This window comes from Oncorhynchus nerka, linkage group LG27 (genome assembly GCF_034236695.1).
Source record: "Oncorhynchus nerka isolate Pitt River linkage group LG27, Oner_Uvic_2.0, whole genome shotgun sequence".
Lineage (NCBI taxonomy): Eukaryota > Metazoa > Chordata > Actinopteri > Salmoniformes > Salmonidae > Oncorhynchus > Oncorhynchus nerka.
The window spans coordinates 77,412,108-77,429,869 of record NC_088422.1 but is presented as its reverse complement, the minus strand read 5'-3'; the positions used below and the strand labels follow the sequence as shown (position 1 = coordinate 77,429,869).

General features: G+C 45.2%; 1 protein-coding gene and 2 non-coding genes across 3 annotated transcripts; all 3 read right to left on the bottom strand.

Annotated features, from left to right (window-relative positions):
• Positions 1 to 385: 385 nt before the first annotated feature.
• Positions 386 to 17,623, bottom strand: LOC115112457 (importin-7). Its single transcript, XM_029639538.2, has 24 exons — positions 17,426 to 17,623; positions 14,101 to 14,182; positions 10,436 to 10,589; positions 10,160 to 10,318; positions 9,861 to 10,017; positions 9,399 to 9,488; positions 9,121 to 9,215; positions 8,691 to 8,775; positions 8,296 to 8,530; positions 8,047 to 8,123; positions 7,068 to 7,184; positions 6,292 to 6,381; positions 5,884 to 6,049; positions 5,566 to 5,726; positions 5,233 to 5,361; positions 4,558 to 4,624; positions 4,251 to 4,376; positions 4,051 to 4,148; positions 3,855 to 3,950; positions 3,492 to 3,712; positions 3,156 to 3,364; positions 2,600 to 2,806; positions 1,567 to 1,683; positions 386 to 1,438 (listed from the first exon to the last, which is right to left on the bottom strand). The coding sequence occupies exons 1-24, from the start codon at positions 17,507 to 17,509 to the stop codon at positions 1,338 to 1,340; spliced, it is 3,123 nt and encodes a 1,040-aa protein (XP_029495398.1). The 5' UTR covers positions 17,510 to 17,623; the 3' UTR covers positions 386 to 1,337.
• On the bottom strand, positions 2,299 to 2,442 carry LOC115112579 (small nucleolar RNA SNORD15). The gene has a single exon (XR_003860954.1). It is a non-coding gene; the product is annotated as a small nucleolar RNA SNORD15 (small nucleolar RNA).
• LOC115112582 (small nucleolar RNA SNORA23) lies at positions 7,357 to 7,534 on the bottom strand. The gene has a single exon (XR_003860957.2). It is a non-coding gene; the product is annotated as a small nucleolar RNA SNORA23 (small nucleolar RNA).
• Positions 17,624 to 17,762: the final 139 nt, after the last annotated feature.

Here is a 17,762-nt window from a genome sequence, read left to right as displayed (position 1 = left end):
ATACATTGACATTAGCCAGCAGTGTCTGTTAAATGAAACTACCCAGATCCAGGAAAACGGTATGCAGTTTGAAGCAAGTTTATGGCCACGTTCTAGTTCGTCTATATCGTGCTGCTCAGTATGCAGTTATATCGGTCACTGATAATGTAGACACTGTAAAGCTCTACTAGTGGGAGTGATCAACGCATGCCAAGGAGGACATGACACCCTTCGAGCCGTAGTAGCAAATAAACTACAATTATAATTATCTGGCAGCATAGTTCTAAATAGACTACATATCACCTGATCTGACAGAGTATACAGACATTCACTCAAATATAGGCTCCAAATCAAATGACTGAGTGCACAACTGTGTAGCTGTTAGTAAACAGTCAAATGCATGCAATCCAACTGAACTTTTTTTAATATATTGGTTGTGTGTATATATATATATGGTTCATCCATACACCAACCAAATGCTTGAGACCTTCACGATCAAGTCTAATTGTACATGCTTCAATGAAGTATCCAATTGACTTTCAGTGCTCACAACATGTCTTGTATCGAAACTGAACACCAAGAGCATTCTTTTTTTAGGAATCAAGAATGTTTCCACTTTAGCAGCAAGGTGATGCCACTCATTATTCTACACCGTAACCAAAGTTACAGCAGTTTGTGTTTTAAATGGTCTTAATTGATTTAAAAATTGCAGTCTGATACAGAAGGCTAGGAGACCTGAACAATATGAAAGTGCTAGTCATTAATTTACAGAGATCAGGCATCACATAGTGCTATGAAGTATCCAATATGCTACATATGAATACACTTGACACCTTACAAATACCTCTGGTTGTTTTAGCAAGGCTACTTAAAAATCAAGAACCTTGGCTTGTATATACATAACAAACATGAGAATTTGTTAATGCAGAAAATAACGTAGACAACACTACTGCCAGAGGTATAATCTTATCACGCACAGCCTTTTGGCCAAAACAGTGAAAATGATGAAACATTTAGTCCCGTTATCAATTTCAAATTGTTAAGCCCTCCCGTTTTGTTTAAGTGGGAAGAAAAAAAGTAAGTCCCCGTCCTAGTATCCTCCACATTGGATCCCAGAAGACAATGTTGTTTAGAGCTTATTTTTTCTCTTGCTTCAAGCTCAAGTTCTTGGTTTGTTTTCCCAGCCATTTGTTGCATTTGGTTGTCTTCCCACTTCTTCTGGTGCTATTTCCAATTTGATAGTCAGATTGAAGAGTCAGTGAGAAGAACCAGTTCTGGAACCACTACTTAAGGGAACAACACAAGCTTTTTTCACTTCACTACAATCAGTCAGAGTAATAAAAGGGAGAAGGGACGACTCAATTCATTCCTGGAGCGTTGCCTCCAAAGTTGAAATTAGTTGGCACCACTTCTGGCACTGTGAACTTGTATCCGCCGTGCTTCTCGATCATTTTGGATTCTAGAATGAAGAAAATAGGGCAATTATACAACAGGCCAAACATGGAAAGTGTTTGTTTCCTATGAAATTAAAACGATTAAATAAAAATGAAATGCTGTCTAATTGTATGACGGGATACATTTACTTACCATGTGCTGCCCGCCTCTGGTCTGCAAGTGTGCCAATGTCATGAAGGTGTTTTCCTTGTTCCTCATCAAGGGTTTGTGTGAGTGCCTGGTACCATGCTGGGTCACGGGTCTGGATATCTGAGTTGGAGAAATACAGTTACGTTTTTTCCTCCCCTTTTAGGTACGAATTACACTTAAGCATAAAAAAATGCAACATATTGCATTGATATCTTCAATACCGAGATCTTGTTTGTATTGTGTTTTTTTCTCTCTTTTTTTGTTTGTTGTTGTTGTGAATTTTACCCCCTTTTCGTGGTATCCAATTGTTAGTAGTTACTATCTTGTCTCATCGCTACAACTACCGCACGGGCTCGGGAGAGGCGAAGGTCGAAAGCCATGCGTCCTCCGATACACAACCCAACCAAGCCGCACTGCTTCTTAACACAGAGCGCATCCAACCCGGAAGCCAGCAGCACCAATGTGTCGGAGGAAACACCGTGCACCTGGCGACCTGGTTAGCGTGCACTGCGCCCACCCACCGCAGGAGTCACTAGTGCGCGATGAGACAAGGATATCCCTACCGGCCAAACCCTTCCTAATCCAGACGACGCGAGGCCAATTGTGCATCGCCCCATGGACCTCCCGGTCACGGCAGGCTGCGACAGACCCAGAGTCTCTGGTGGCACAGCAAGCACTGCGATGCAGTGCCTTAGACCACTGCGCCACCCGGGAGGCCTGTATTGTGTTTTTAAACCTTCTCAGACAAATGCCTCGATGTCTTCAACTGAAGAACACGCTGCTGTGGGGAACTGAATCTAGAGACACAGAACGTGACCCTGACCCAGTGACCACAGACACAGTGTCCCGTTCCGACTCGTCATCGTATCATCACTGAAGAGCATGTACTAATAATGCACTGTAAATAACAGGCCTCACAAATATGTTTCGTAATATTGACTGAGTGTAAACACTTATTCACTGTTTATATCAAATTTGTGTCCTTAACTTGACAACCCATCACTAGCTTTGTGTGCATGAAAGGTGGTCTCCTTACTCTGTAGTATGGCCTTGAAGATCTGGTATTCATCCACCAGGTTGTCTTCGTCGTCTACAGCTGTAGTGTAGCCCTCCAGTGCAGTCTCCTCTGCGTCGTCCTCATCCCAGTCCTCATCATCCCCATCCTCTCCTGCATGCTTGGCCAGCATCTCCAAGTACTCCTGGCCCTCCTCATCAATGTCATCCTCATCACTGCCCAGCTCAACTGAGGAAAGGCACAATGGATGCAATTATTACTGATCAATCTACTAACATAACTCAAACCATCTACCATTGAAGTGCTCCTTGCAGCTGTATCTTATATATTTACTATAGTAGGAAGATTCAAATAGGTGAGTGACAATGTGACAGCACAAATTTCAGAGGATAGCACAAATTTGGGGTGGCAGGTAGCCTAGTGGTTAGTGTTGGGCCAGCAACTGATCAAATCCCCAAGCTGACAAGGTAAAAATCTGTCGTTCTGCTGCTGAACAAGGCAGTTAACCCACTGTTCCTTGTAAATAATTATTTGTTTTTAACTGACTTGCCTAGTTAATTTTTTTAAAATGCAGTACCATTCTCCTCATCCTCCTCTCCATCTTCATCATCATCTTCATCCTCATTCTCGTTTTCTGCTTGACAGGCGTAGGCCCTCTTGAGGCCGTTGAAGAGCAGGATGGCTGCGGGAAGCAGTTGGCCGGCCACCTGGTTGACAGCCTGGGGCCTCTGCTCCAAGTCAATGAGGGCACACAGGCCAAGCACGCAGATCTTCCTATCATGGAGCCTGGGGGATAACATAAAATATCTTACTGCACACGTTTGTGCTCTATTTGATTTCAAACTATATGTGCGACCATAGAAACCAGACGAGCTGTGAATATATTAAACATGAGCATCTTGCATGGTCTTACCCCAGGAAGCAGTCAACATCTTTGAGCCACTGGGAGATGAAGTGGTTGGTGATGGGCTCAGTGTTGTTTGGGAAGCGCAGGTTCTCCAGGGTGTTGAGCAGCAGAGGGGGGCTGTAGTACAGGGCTGCGATGGCCACTTGCAGACACATGGTCCTCAGCTCACTGGTCTTCACCTCCCTCGTCAGCCTCTCCAGCGCAGCCGCCACAAACAAGGGAACAACCTGCAGGAGCGGCAAAGAAAGTCTAAGGTGAATGTATAGTACAGTGCTTCTCAAAAGCAGTTACTTTGATATTCAACCAGCTTAAATAAGATTGAATACAGTCGTAGCCATACAAGATTTAGTGTAGAAGGCAGACACTTACCTGATCAATTCCACGCCCTTTGCACTGCAGAATAACCACCTCCAACAGCTTGGCTGCATGACACTCTGGATCCTCACCTGGATCGCCAGTCAGAACCTGCATGGACAACAGATTATCAACCTGTTCACACCAGCAAAAATACACACCATCAATATAATGTGTAAACACATTGCACAGTGGCTGTAAATTACTGTACCTTCTTGCACATGCTGTAGATTATCTCCAGGTATTTAGTGTCAGACAGGAGAGTGTCTGTGTCAACCGTGACGTAGTTGTGAAGGAGAGGCATCATGTCTGAAATAGTCACATTCCCCATTTAATATGGTCTGTGTCTATATAATAGTCATATCACCATAACAGACAAAGTTGAGACTAGCAGGTTGGTGAGCAGTATACCTGTGAAGTAGTCAAAGCCATCCTGCTGGAAGACCTCAAACACCAAGGGGAGGAGCTGCCACATCTGTTGGGACACCTGCTGGCAGGTCAGGCTGTGTGCCAGAGACAGGATCTCCTCGTAGAACTCTGAAAATCAGCACACACACACACACAGGCTGGGTTTCAGACAGAGGTAAATATAGGACAACCCCCACAGAGTGAGTCAGTCACGTAAATTACTCTAGGCACCTCACCCACTTGCGCGTGTCAGAGAGACGGGAGGACCCAGTTGGAATGTGGTGTGACAGGAAGAGCAAGGGAGACTTACCCAGGACATGCTGCTGCAGGACGGTGCCAATCACCTGCAGACATATACCCTCCAGCTGCTGGGTGATCTAAAACAGAAACCCCATTCATTTAGTTAGAGCACTGGAACACACACACACACAGAGATATTCACCATGAACATACATGTGGTGCTGCAAGAGTAGATTTGATCATTTCATTGTGCAAGTCATTTCCAGAAAACCAAATACCTGTAGGTAGGCACATTGTTAACAACATAAGCAAACAGCTGATCGCTTTACTTTATACAGTCAACGACCATGAGTAGTATACCAAGAAGACATATCTAACTGTTGACCAACATTTGCTGGTTTGGCTGGTTCCAAGCTCCACGGTCCTGTGCGTTGGCAGACGTACGGGCAGAGAGCCACAGTGCTATTTCTAGAGATATCAGCCTGAAAGGCACTTTGAAGAGAGAACAGCGTGTGTTTCCAGGAGCGGGTGGGCAGCTGGAAGTGTGTTGGCAGGCAGCACCATGACTTTAGCTGGGAGGGAAGCTGTTGTACTGAGTTGGTGTTTGGTTGAATGGCTGTAAGTAAATATGCCTTGTCCGAACCAGAATGGCCAATAAGGCAGGAGCCCATATCCTGTTTCTGTAGCGTGAGACAGCTTGATGTATAAGTAGACCCCACGGACAGGACGCTATGGCTGTACTCACCTCTTTGTGGTCCTCCACCACACTGAGCAGTGTGTCGATAGTGTTGAGGATGCCCATGGCTGTCACCGCCTTGTCGTCCCCTCCCTCCTCGTCAGGCCCCGTCTGGATGACCTGGTTGAAGGTCATCGCCTGAGGAGAGACGGGAATAACAGCCATAAGTGGGTTTCCCTGAGAGCAGTCTTTAAAACCAGACCAACATGGAACTAGGAGAGATGGTAATTGGACATTATTTCCTCTCTCCATGGCTGACAAACAGAATCATAAACTGATCAAAGGAAGGCGAGGGCAGGGCCTTTTTATGAGTCAGGTACTGAGCGCACACACACTCCTCACCAAGTGCTGTGTCATCTCCACGGCGATGGGCGTGACCTCTTCGCTGTACTCGCAGATCATCTTCTGGATGACGTTAGTGAGGTCATCGTTCTCCGTTTCACGCACAATGTGCAGGAGGGCCTGCATCACAGGCCGGATGAAGGGAGTGATATACTCTTTGGCTAGGAAAGAGGAAAAACATGACAAAGGAGCACTTAGTGATAATCAGTTATATCATTTGGATTTAAGCAGAACACAGGTATTAATGTTATACAGCAAAGACTCCATATACACCTATGGTGTGTTTCTGAGTCTGACAGTGGAGAGATAGCTAGCTACCTTTCTCCTGGTTGCTGATGAGGACCTGCAGGGCGATGGCTGCCTCCACTTTAACAGGCATCTCGTTGTCGTTGATCAGGCAGAGGCGGGTCAGCTCCAGGGCTGTCTGCAGGTTCTGGTCACTCTTAAACTTGACCTCACAGAAGTAATGCAGGACCCAACAGGCCTATGGGGAAACACCAGAACAAACTGGCTATACTTTTGCCGAATTCCCCGAAAGCTAGAATTTCTATCTAGAACTATCAAGATGTGAAGAGTTGAAAACGCCACTGCAATGAGGGAAAGCAGAACTTACAGAAAGCATTGGTGTTATACCAAATCATTGTCATTAATATTCTTGATACACATGCTCTCCCCTTCTCCCCACTGGAGCCCTGGGCCAGAATGATCTGGCAACGTGACACTTACTCTGGCTCTCATATAGCCCAGCTCACTGCGGAACAGAGTGAAGACGTGGTTCTGCAGCATGAACTCCATCTGGTCTTTATAGACCTTTTTCTGTTTGGGGGGGAAAGAACATTTTATTTTTGTTAACTATGAATTTCATTAATATATTTGACTGCCACTTGGGATCCATAAAATAAACTTATTAAGTAATAAAACAAATTGGCAAAATAGTTACACGCCGGGCGGCGCAGTGGTTAAGGGCTGTTCCACCGGAGACTCTGGGTTCGCGCCCAGGGTCTGTCGTAACCGGCCGCGACCTGGTGGTCCGTGGGGGGACGCACAATTGGCATAGCGTCGTCCGGGTTAGGGAGGGATTGGCCGGTAGGGATATCCTTGTCTCATCACGCACCAGTGACTCCTGTGGCGGGCCGGGCACAGTGCACACTAACCAGGTTGCCAGGTGCACAAGGTGTTTCCTCCGACACATTGGTGCGGCTGGCTTCCGGGTTGGATGCGCGCTGTGTTTAGAAGCAGTGCGGCTTGGTTGGGTTGTGTATCGGAGGACGCATGACTTTCAACCTTCGTCTCCCCCGAGCCCGTACGGTATTTGTAGCGATGAGACAAGATAGTAGCTACTAACAATTGGATACCACGAAATTGGGGAGAAAAAAGGGGGTAATATATATATATATAGAAAAAAGTTACACGCCGAGTCAGCTACCTCATCTGATGAGTATGTGGTCAGACCAAAGGTCAACTAGAAAAGAGGAGATCGCAGATGGTGTTGGGTTATTCACCTTGAGCAGGATTTCAGCCAGAGAGCCAATCATGTGCAGCGCTCCGTCCTTCTTCCTGGGGTCAGAGGTGGGCTCAGTGAGGATCTGATAACAGAAGCCCATGGTCTTCTGAAGAACCTAGAGAATAAAGAAATGTATTCTGGCTAACTGCTTCACATTAACATCAAGCACCTTTTATATGTCCCAAATGGCACACTAATCCATGTATAGTGCACTACTTTTGACCAGGGCCCATGGGTTAGTGCACAATGTAGGGAATAGGGTGCCATTTGAGATGCAGACCAGGAGAGTTTGTGGGAGAGTATGGAGGCTGGCCCATGGTGAGGAGTCAGAGACGTCACAGGTCAGTACTATGATCTCCAGTGGCTCTATGGCTGCAGGTGTGGAGTGAGCACCGCCGCACAGACTATAAGACACAGCCAGACGACAGCACGTAACATGGACAGGCACCACACACCCCGTTCACCCACAGCCAAAACGGAATAGAACCACACGCTAAAACATCACCTTACATTTAGAACAGAAAGAAAGCTGTAATACGTAACACATCTGACTAAGGAGCTACAGCAACTAAAGTAGTGCTTTCTTCCAGCTATGCTACTTTGTTTTCCAGAGTTCTCCTGGCTCGACGCGTCCACAGACCGGTTCCAACAGCTCTGTACTGTTGTTGAAGCAACAGGGCGCTAATGAGAGCCACAGCAGGGCCGGGCAGGAAAGAGGAGTGGGCCAGGCCATAAATAAGGGCAGGAGTGAGGCCAGTAAAAAAAACAGGCACTTGGCCATCGAGGGTATGCATCCCAAATGGCACACATTCCCAATATAGTGCACTACTTTTGACCTGGGCTCTGAAAAAAGAGAGGAAGTGCACTATATAGGGAATAGGGTGCCATTTGGGATGGAACCATGATCACATCATGGCTGGCTGTTGACCGTGCCAGGACCAGGAGGACTCAGCTTGCAAATTAGAACCACAACTCACTTCTTTCCTCTTGTTGCAGGAGGTGAAGAGCAGGGTCTGAGCTGCCGTGGTGGGAGAGATGAAATCCTCGAACACATCTGAGACATGACAGAGTCATCAGATCAGATGGCACATTGCATTGGTTTGTTAGAATAGCTTTACACAGTTAACTGATCACTTCCAGGCAGTCTCTGATTCCAGGACATTCCTTTTGGATGACAAATACCACAGAATATTTCTCTGATTTCCAAAAACAAGAATGGCGCTTACCAAACTTCATGCGAATGTACTCGTATGGGTCCTCCTCCCACAACTCCTGGTCACTGTCCGTGTAGCACATGAGGGGGAAAACCACGTCCTGAATGATGCCCTGGATATGTGGCTTCAGGTTCTTCCAGGTGACAGCGTGTGCAATTCCCTGGTTAATATAGTTGAGTGTCTGCTGGAGGACTCTGGGAGCCACGTATTGCTTCTCCTTGTACTGATATAAGACCTTCAGCAGCACCTACAGACAGACAGGCAAATCAGTTCCCTCTGGTTGAGATCAGACTTCCATGCAAACAGACACAACTTGAAGGCAACCTTCTGTCCCTCAGTCAATCACAGAGTCATGCATCACACATCTTTCAGCTCAGACAAAGCCAAGAGCGGCCTTGGCCTCTCACCTGTTGTGCTGCCACTGCGTATCCCTTGAGGAAGAGATCGGCAAACTCTGTGTACTCTTTGGTAGTGTTGCCTGGGCTACCATACCTGGGGGGGTTTAAAGATGCTTTCACAGGTTAATATACACTGAACCAAAATATAAACATGTTTATAGTCATGGTCCCATGTTTCATGAGCTGAAATGAAAGATCCCAGACATTTTCCATACGCACAAAAAGTTAATCCAATTTTGTGCACACATTTGTTTACATCCCTGTTAGTGAGCATTTCTCATTTGCCAAGATAATTCATCCACCAGACAGGTAATGATAAGTGACATCATTAAGAGATTATCACTTTCACCTGGTCAGTTTCAAGGAAAGAGCAGGTTTTCCTAATGTTTTGTACACTCAGTGTAGTGACAGTGTGCTGGGGTAGGTTGAGTAGGCTTACCTCTCAAAGAGCCTGGCCAGGATGTGGAGGGCCCACTTCTTACACTTCCACCAGGGCAGCTCAGGTCTCTCGTCCTCATCCACCTGCAAGGTCTCCTGTGAGGCACAGACGGGGAAGGAAAAAAAATACACAAAAATAAATAAATTAGCATTGTTTCAACTAGAAGCAATAAAATAAAGCAAACAAACTACAGCTAATCTGTTTGGGAGCTCCTTGATTTGCATAGTCAACCTATTTGTGCTCCCCTCCTTGCCCTACCACAGTAAATCTGCCCTCACCGGAGGCACGTCTCTGTCCACCACTGTCTTCAGGATCTCCATCCACTCCGTCAGGTTCTGTCGGTTGATCAGCTCCAGGGGGAGGTTATACTGTGGACAGAGAAAAGGAGAAATTCCATCTATTCAATTCAAAACGCTTTGTCGTCTTTCCAATGGACATTAGACAGCAGAGCAATCTGGCATGCTGAGCGGGGACAGGTCTTGCCCAGTGTCCCACATGACAGTGACATCACAGCCAGCAGAAGAAGCAGCCCACATGGACCAGATGGTCCTCAGCCCTCCCCTCCTACAGGACAATCATAACCAACCCATCTCCAAAACCAGTATTATGGAAGGAGTAGCTAAATAACTGGACACTACAGCTATACATCCACATTTAGACAAGAACCCTACACAATCAACAGACTAATATAAACACTTAACTTCTAAGAAGGTGAGAGTGAAGGATGTGGTCAGTAGTACCTGGAAGAGGGCGTAGAGGATCTTGAAGATCTGTTTTTGCACCAGGACAGATTCACTGGAAGGATCAGGGAGCAGCTGGATGAAGCGGTCCTTCAGCATGGGCATGAAGATCTGCATGGCCGCCACCAGAGGACTGCGCTCGTCTGGCTTCTTGTACCTGTCAAACACACAATCAGAAACATCAGCCACCCGAAGACATAGAAAACAGCTCTATAATACTGTGTGTCCCAAATGACACCCCATTCCCTAAATGGTTGGGACTGTCACAGCATGGTCACTCTAAAACAAGGAGTCCTTACTCATAGTTTTTAACCAGCTGGTAGAGGCAGAGCAGGATGCCCAGCCATCCGGCGCTGTTATCTGACTGCAGGTAGAAGCCAATCTTGTCAACGATGGCAGTCCACTTGCCGGGGTAGTCGTGTTTAATCATGTGGTGGATGCATGTTGTCAGCTGCACTCTGAAGAGTTAAAGAGAGCGGAGAAAGGTTGGAAGACAATTTGGTTGATCCGAGCTACCTCTACCCCCTCTGCCGGCGCTGTGCAGTGAGCTGAGCAGCCACAGGGTGGTCGGTTACCTGATGCGCTCGGGGGAGTGGATGATGGCCTCCACGATGTTGTCACGGATGAACTGCCTGTCCTCCTCTGGGATGTTATTGACAGGCGTCTCCGTGCTGGTGCCATCCCCCTCGCTCCAGTGCTGGGTCACCATGTTCTTCAGGTAGATCACCCCTAGGGAAGGGAGAGGGGGGCCATCAACTGACTGAACATAACAGGCTTCTTAGAGATCCTATTAAAAATGGATTACATACAGTGCATTTGTAAAGTATTCAGACCCTTTAACTTTTTCCACTTTGTTACGTCAGCCTTTTCCCAAAATTGATTGAATAGCCCCCCCATTTAAAATACACCATGATAACAAGAAAAAAGATGACATTTATTACAAATAAACTGAAATATCCCAATTACATTAGTATTCAGACCCTTTACTCAGTACTTTGTTGATGCACCTTTGGCAGCGATTTACAGCCTCAAATCTTATTTGGTGTGACGCGACAAGCTTGGCACACCTGTATTTGGAGAGTTTCTCCCATTCTTCTCTGCAGATCCTCTCAAGCTCTTGTCAGTTTGGATGGGGAGCGTCGATGCACAGCTATTGTCTGGTCTCAAAGAGTTCAATCTTGGTTTCATCAGACCAGAGAATCTTATGTTTCTCATGGACTGGGAGTCCTTTAGGTGCCTTTTGGCAAACTCCAAGCGGGCGGCTATGTTCCTTTTACTGACGAGTGGCTTCTGTCTGGCCAAGCTACCATAAAGGAGTGCTGCAGAGATGGTGGTCCTTCTGGAAGGTTCTCCCAACTCCACAGAGGAACTCTAGAGCTCTGTTAGTGTGACCATCGGGTTCTTGGTCACCTCCCTGACCAAGGCCCTCCTCCCCTGATCAGTTTGGCTTGGCGGCCAGCTGTAGGAAGAGTCTTGGTGGTTCCAAGCTTCTTCCATTTAAGAATGATGGAGGCCACTGTGTTCTTGGGGACCTTGAATGCTGCAGACACTTTTTGGTACCCTTCCCCAGATCTGTGCCTCGACACAATCCTGTCTCGCAGCGCTACGGACAATTCCTTCGACGTCATGGCTTAGTTTTTGCTCTGACATGCACTGTCAACTGTGGGGCCTTACATAGACAGGTGTGTGCCTTTCCAAATCATGTCCAATCAATTGAATTTACCAAAAGTTGTTTAAACATCAAGGATGATCAACGGAAACAGGATGCACCGGAGCTCAATTTCGAGTCTCATTGCAAAGTGTCTGAATATTTCTGTAAATAAGTTTGATAAAATTGCATACATTTCTAAAAACCTGTTTTCGCTTTGTCATTATGGGGTATTGTGTGTAGATTGCTGAGGAAATGTTTTATTTAATGCATTTTAGAATAAGGCTGTTACTTAACAAAATGTGGAAACGAGAGGGGTCTGAATACTTCCGAATGCACTGGATGTAATTCTAAGGCAGGTTTAATGTACAGCTGGTATTCCACCCACCTAGATATAATTAATGCAAATTGTATAGTGTTGAAGTAAAAATCTGCTTTGATCATGAGGTTTAAAATGAACACTTCCAATTCCTATGGAATTGCAGCTGGTTAAAGTGGCACAATATTCTCTGTCTCTTTAAAATCACTTTACATCAGGGAGATCTCTAAATTGTTCGAGTCAGTGTGACATTGGGCGGTGTGAAAGAGTCCATCAGCCTAGATAGCCGCAGCCGTGGATCTCATGACCAGCACATTCAATGTGACTCCTCTCATGTGCTCAGGCTGAGAGGGAGTAGCAGTCGGCTGGGCGAGTAAGGAGTGCTTTTAGGCCCCTTTAAGAGCCCACACCTCTCCTTTCAGTCCCAACACACTAGCATGGCCCTGTTCATTAGCACTCCCCATCCAAGCAAGGAGTCACTCATTCATCCTTCCTCTGCCCCCTGAAATTACAACAGATATTACCATATTCAACTGATAAAATCAGAGCAGAGCAGCAGAAAGAGGCCTAATTCCTTGAGTGAGTCATAGAACAGAGGTGTAAAAGTGCACTTTAGTTAGGGATTTGCAATAGTTCCCCCTCTCGTGTTGCAGCTCAGACAGTGAGTCTGAATTTGGAGTACGGGTGTGAATTGTTCTACAGAGCCACAATGGAGTGTCTGAGGTCAGTGGCTCGCAGGCAGGGTGAGGCGGTGGATAGGGGGTCAGACAGACTGCTGACACAGATGTGATCGCCGTGCTGCTGGCTGGGAAGTCATAATCCTGCCAGTCAGTGCTGACACAGCAACTCAACATCCCCCTAGCCCACACATGGAGGCAGGGAATAGATGATTCCTGAAATATCAAAGAATACAATTGCCTATAATATCAGTGTGACAGATTTGAAAAAACAAACCATGACAAAAAAAAAATATATTATCTGTCATAAGTATGAGGGCATTTGTCCTCAATAGGAGGGACCTGGGTCTGATCTCACTGCCTTTATGGGAATCCCAGGCATTTGCCTGCTAGCTGGTGACGGAATCGCTTAGCTCCTCCCTTTGCGTGTCAGATTACAGCAAATGAGCCTCATTACCACGGCACTTCGGGCCAAAGTGCTGACTGTGAAGTACATGTGGCTCTCCTGGGGAGAGGTCCCAAGCCAACTTCTAAGCATATTTTACCCAATGGCATGACGGATATGATCTATCCCGTGCCACCACTGCAGCTGCATTAACTTAATGCAATCGGTCTGAATCGGAGTCAGGTGCAGCAGGGCTCTATGGCAGGACAAATAGCACAGTCACAAGAAGGATAGCATTCCTGCTCAACACACCAGTTCCTGGAGGTTTGTTTAGAAATATCCAGGTCATCTGTTTGACAAGAGGCACACAGATTAGCACCCAATGCATAAGGCAGGATGGGCTGCTGCCACGTAAGACTTTCCTCCAGGCAGTCACATTACTATTGTGTTGTTGAAGCAAACCACAATGTAGAAGAACTGACAAAATTGAAAGATAGTATCATGTTCTATGGGTGAGCACAAGTTAATATGGTAGTGTGGAGGCTAGCAGCAGGTTGAAAATGATAGGCTCTGTCTGGCAGCCACCTGAGGACTGCACACTTTTAAAATGTAATAAAAGTCAAATGAGCCACCGATCAAGAGCAGATCGTCCTACCATATAACTGTACATCATTACCATAGAAGCATGTGTGACACATGGACAGGCTATGAACGGTCCCTCACACAGAGCATCTCAAACATGTGGAATGTTATTTTATAATAAAGGCAGCTGTGTCAATGACTAGACAGACTGTCCAGACCGAGAAATTATAGATTTCACTAGAGCTCCCTAGCAGACTAAAAGAAGTGTGAAATCTCAATGCCATAGGACAGGATAAAATAAGCTGCAACGGTAGCATAATAAAGATGGTATCATATACAACAAAAACACCTTTCTTCTCTTTCTATCATGTGTGTATCTTGATGAACAAATGTACAGGTTCATGGGAAATTGGTCAGTCTTCACAATATGACTGGTGTCATCAGTGTGGGAGCTGTGGCAGTCAGGGCAGGGGTCATCTTTGAGAAAGCGTGCTCAGTTCATTTGAGCTACGGTTGTAGATACTCTTCTCACCTTTCAGTTCCAGTGAATTTCCATCTGCAAGAGAGCCCAGAAGCCCGCCCCACAGCATCATAATAATAACAACATCTACCCATCCTCTGAAACTCACCTGCTTGTCTGACGGGCAAATCTAACTGATCAGACATGGTGACTTGCAGCAGAGCTGACACAAAATTCACCTGGGTGTGACCCTGTAAATGAAAGCAGGAAAGGATGCATGAATATCAAACACTGATGTGTATTTGACCTACATATCAACAAAACAAAGCGTGTATAACATATTAACGAGAACCACGTGTCTGTCTTACCAACTGCAGATAAAAAACAAAAATTAAAAGCAAGAGAATTTTGCCATTTTAACTGGGTATGGTCACTGTGCCTGCCTTGTTTATTTGGAAGTATATGCTTTATTCATTTGGATGTATAGGTTTATGGCTGAAATTAAACTATTCGCAATGAGGGATAATACAGACAGTGCCCGGTTTTTAGGGAATTGCTATAAGTCTACCATGTACTATTTGCAAGTAAGAAAAAGTGTGGCATGGCATTCCTCTTGATTCCTTGCCAAGCAAATTACACGACAATGCTGCAAAAGTTTGTGTCGGGGGGCTAGGGTCAGTCTGTTATATCTGGAGTGATGACTCCTTGCTGCCCCCAGTCCACCTGGTCATGCTGCTGCTCCAGTTTCAACTGTTCTGCCTGCGGCTATGGAACCCTGATCTGTTCACCAGACGTGATACTTTGTCCCAGACCTGCTGTTTCCAACTCTCTCTACCACACCTGCAGTCTATCTCTGAATGACCGGCTTTGAAAAGCCATATTTCTGAAGTACTGACCTGTTGCACCCTGTACAACCACTGTGATTATTATTAGGCTACCCTAATAATAAGGGTAGCCTAGTGGTTAGAGCGTTGGACTAGTAACCGGAAGGTTGCAAGTTCAAACCCCCGAGCCGACAAGGTACAAATCTGTCGTTCTGCCCCTGAACAGGCAGTTGACCCACTGTTCCTAGGCCGTTATTGAAAATAAGAATTTGTTCTTAACTGACTTGCCTGGTTAAATAAAGGTAAAATAAAAATAAATCAAATTTGGCCCTACTGGTCATCTATGAACGTTTGATCATCTTGGCTATGTACTGTTATAATCTCCACCTGGCACAGACAGAAGAGGACTGGCCACCCCGCAGAGCCTGGTTTCTTCCTAGGTTCTGGCCTTTCTAGGGAGTTTTTCCTAGCCACCATGCTTCTTCATCTGCATTGCTTGCCGTTTGGGGTTTTAGGCTTTGTTTCTGTATATCACTTTGTGACATTGGCTGATGTAAAAAGGGCTTTATAAATACATTTGATTGATTGATGACAGTAATGTCATATAACCATTATAATGAGGCATGGAGCTCCATTAGCTGTAGCTAATACACATACAGCCACTTAAGGTGCCAAAACCTTGATGCAACAGGTACATTATATAATGTAACCCCCCCCCATAAAAACACACATCAAAGGAATGCAGACCTCCACATGGCCTGCCAGGGCCCTGGTCAACATCCAGGCTGTCATTTGAGACTGCAGCATCTGCATCAAACAGTGAGTGTGTCACCTCTCCCTATTCTCTAGACACTAACTAATAATGTTAAAATTTAAGATGTCCAGTATACACAAGAGTGCAGCATACTTTTTCCAGAATCATTGATCACATAAAAGTGAATGAGAATGGGTCTCAATGCCTTGCCCCACCCATCCTTACATCACTTGCTATATTAAGTGAATACTGTTCAGGCTTAACTGCTTCAGAGGAGTCAAAAGTAAGCAATGAAAAATAGCCTGCCCCCCTCCTTTCCCTATAGATAACAATGCACTACGAGACCTCTCCCTGGATAAAACACATGGCTCCGAGCTAACAACCCAACTGCACATTCTTGTTCTGTGGATACAAATTCTTGGCGTCGTATATTCTGTTGTCACGAAAAACAAAACAACTAACTCAGATTGTTGAGTGAAGAAGTTCATGTACATTTTCTTTTCTTATCAAACTAGAGTTAGCTAACAATACGTTCAAGCTGATCATACACAATATGTACATATCACAGACATGACAACTTGACTTAAAGTTCACTCAAACCCCGCTATAATGACAACACCGTAGATATATTGTTCTAAGGACAGCATAACCGATAACAGACCAGAGTATACTTGACAATTGCCCAATAGAGACTTCTTCCTAATAGCTAACGTTAGCCATGTTGCGCTCGCGATGTGACCATGAAATAATTCACGCCGTCCGTATGTTGGTTATCTATGGCACGTCTACATTTTACATGAAAAATCGACGTCTAGACAATGATAATAGGCCATGTTGCACATAGCTGGCTATTTAATTTGTACGGCTAACATTAGCGAAAGAACCTGCGCAAGCGGACAACTCATCGAATGACTCAATGTAATTGATGTAACGCTCGCCTCAAAAGGTTGCTAACGTAGCGCTAGCCAGCGAACATTCACTTCAAATGATGTACAAACAAAACGTTTGCCCCGTTACTAAATGCGTAGCTATTATTAATAATGATTGCTATTCTTTACTTTGTATCTTGCAAGTTAACTAGCGTTCGATAAATCAAACCTACCTAGCTAGTTAGCAAATATCAGTTAGCTTGCTAGTTAGCTTGCTAGTTAGCTACGTCCATGAAAGGCAAAGCCAGCAAGTTAAATAATAAATCTAACATTAGCTACTCCCATATTAGACATACATTTATATTGATAGGAAAGTATGCCGATTAAAGCTTGACTAACTAACGTTACACCTGTCAATTCGTCCGATTGGTGACATTTTGGCTGGCTAACTAGTTAAGTTAGCTATTTAAATTCAACGAGCTAGCTAGTTAGCACTACTGCTGTGCAGGGCAATGTCAGCAGTAAAAAAAAACACCTGACACGTGAGCCACTTAGCCAACTTGCTATCACAGATTTTCAAACTTTTAGCAAACGCTAGCTACATTCGTGTACTAGATCGCATGATTTAGTTCGTGTAGACAAAACTGGTATTAATGGCATAATTTGTCTTTCCAACGATTCAAATATGATACATCAACTAGGCCAAAAGCAAGCATCGTCCAACAAGCCTTTTTACTGCGTAGCTAGCAGCTAATTATCAAGGAAGCTAATGCTAACTCCCCGCACGTTTTTAAAGAACCAGCTGCGGGTATACGGATGCATGGAGTTGCAGATCTTGATGTTAAAATATAATTCGAAACTTTGACATTACACCCGTAACGGCAAAAGTCTATATGTTTCGGTGAGTACATATTTCGAAGAGAATATTTGATCTGTCAAAGTTCTGGACTGACTCTGGTCTCCCATAGCCACAAGCTAGGACTCCATTCCATCTTTGATGTGTGACACAACAGAAGAGGCCCGATTAGCACCATCACAAGTTTTTACCTCGTTCAGCTGTCTCTCCGCGGCCTCACGCAAGTTTGGGTCCATGGTACCCCGAAGGGCCTCGATCAATACGTTTGGATCCATAGCTAAATCTGGTATGGCTCGGATTCAGTATTTCTGTGGTCTATGAATTCCCAGTCAATGCGCACATGGACGCACGGCTCTTCAGTTACCGGCGCGAAAGGAAGAAGTGAATGAAGTACCCGGATAGATCAGCGGCAAATTTCTCCAACACGAACATCCGCTTCGAACTATTGCACTCTAGGAGTTGTAGTTTTACATGTGTGATATCTCTCTCACACTGTCTTACAGTCAGTAAATAAAGACAACAAAATAT

Bases quoted from the DNA above. Each gene is read 5' to 3' on its own strand.
- LOC115112457 (XM_029639538.2), bottom strand. From the start codon at position 17,509: ATGGATCCAAACGTATTGATCGAGGCCCTTCGGGGTACCATGGACCCA. The intron at 9,489-9,860 runs GTACTACTGACC...CTCTGTCCACAG, and splicing joins TCCTCTACGCCCTCTTCCAG to TATAACCTCCCCCTGGAGCT. The intron at 6,382-7,067 runs GTGAATAACCCA...CCCCCCAAACAG, and splicing joins TGGCTGAAATCCTGCTCAAG to AAAAAGGTCTATAAAGACCA.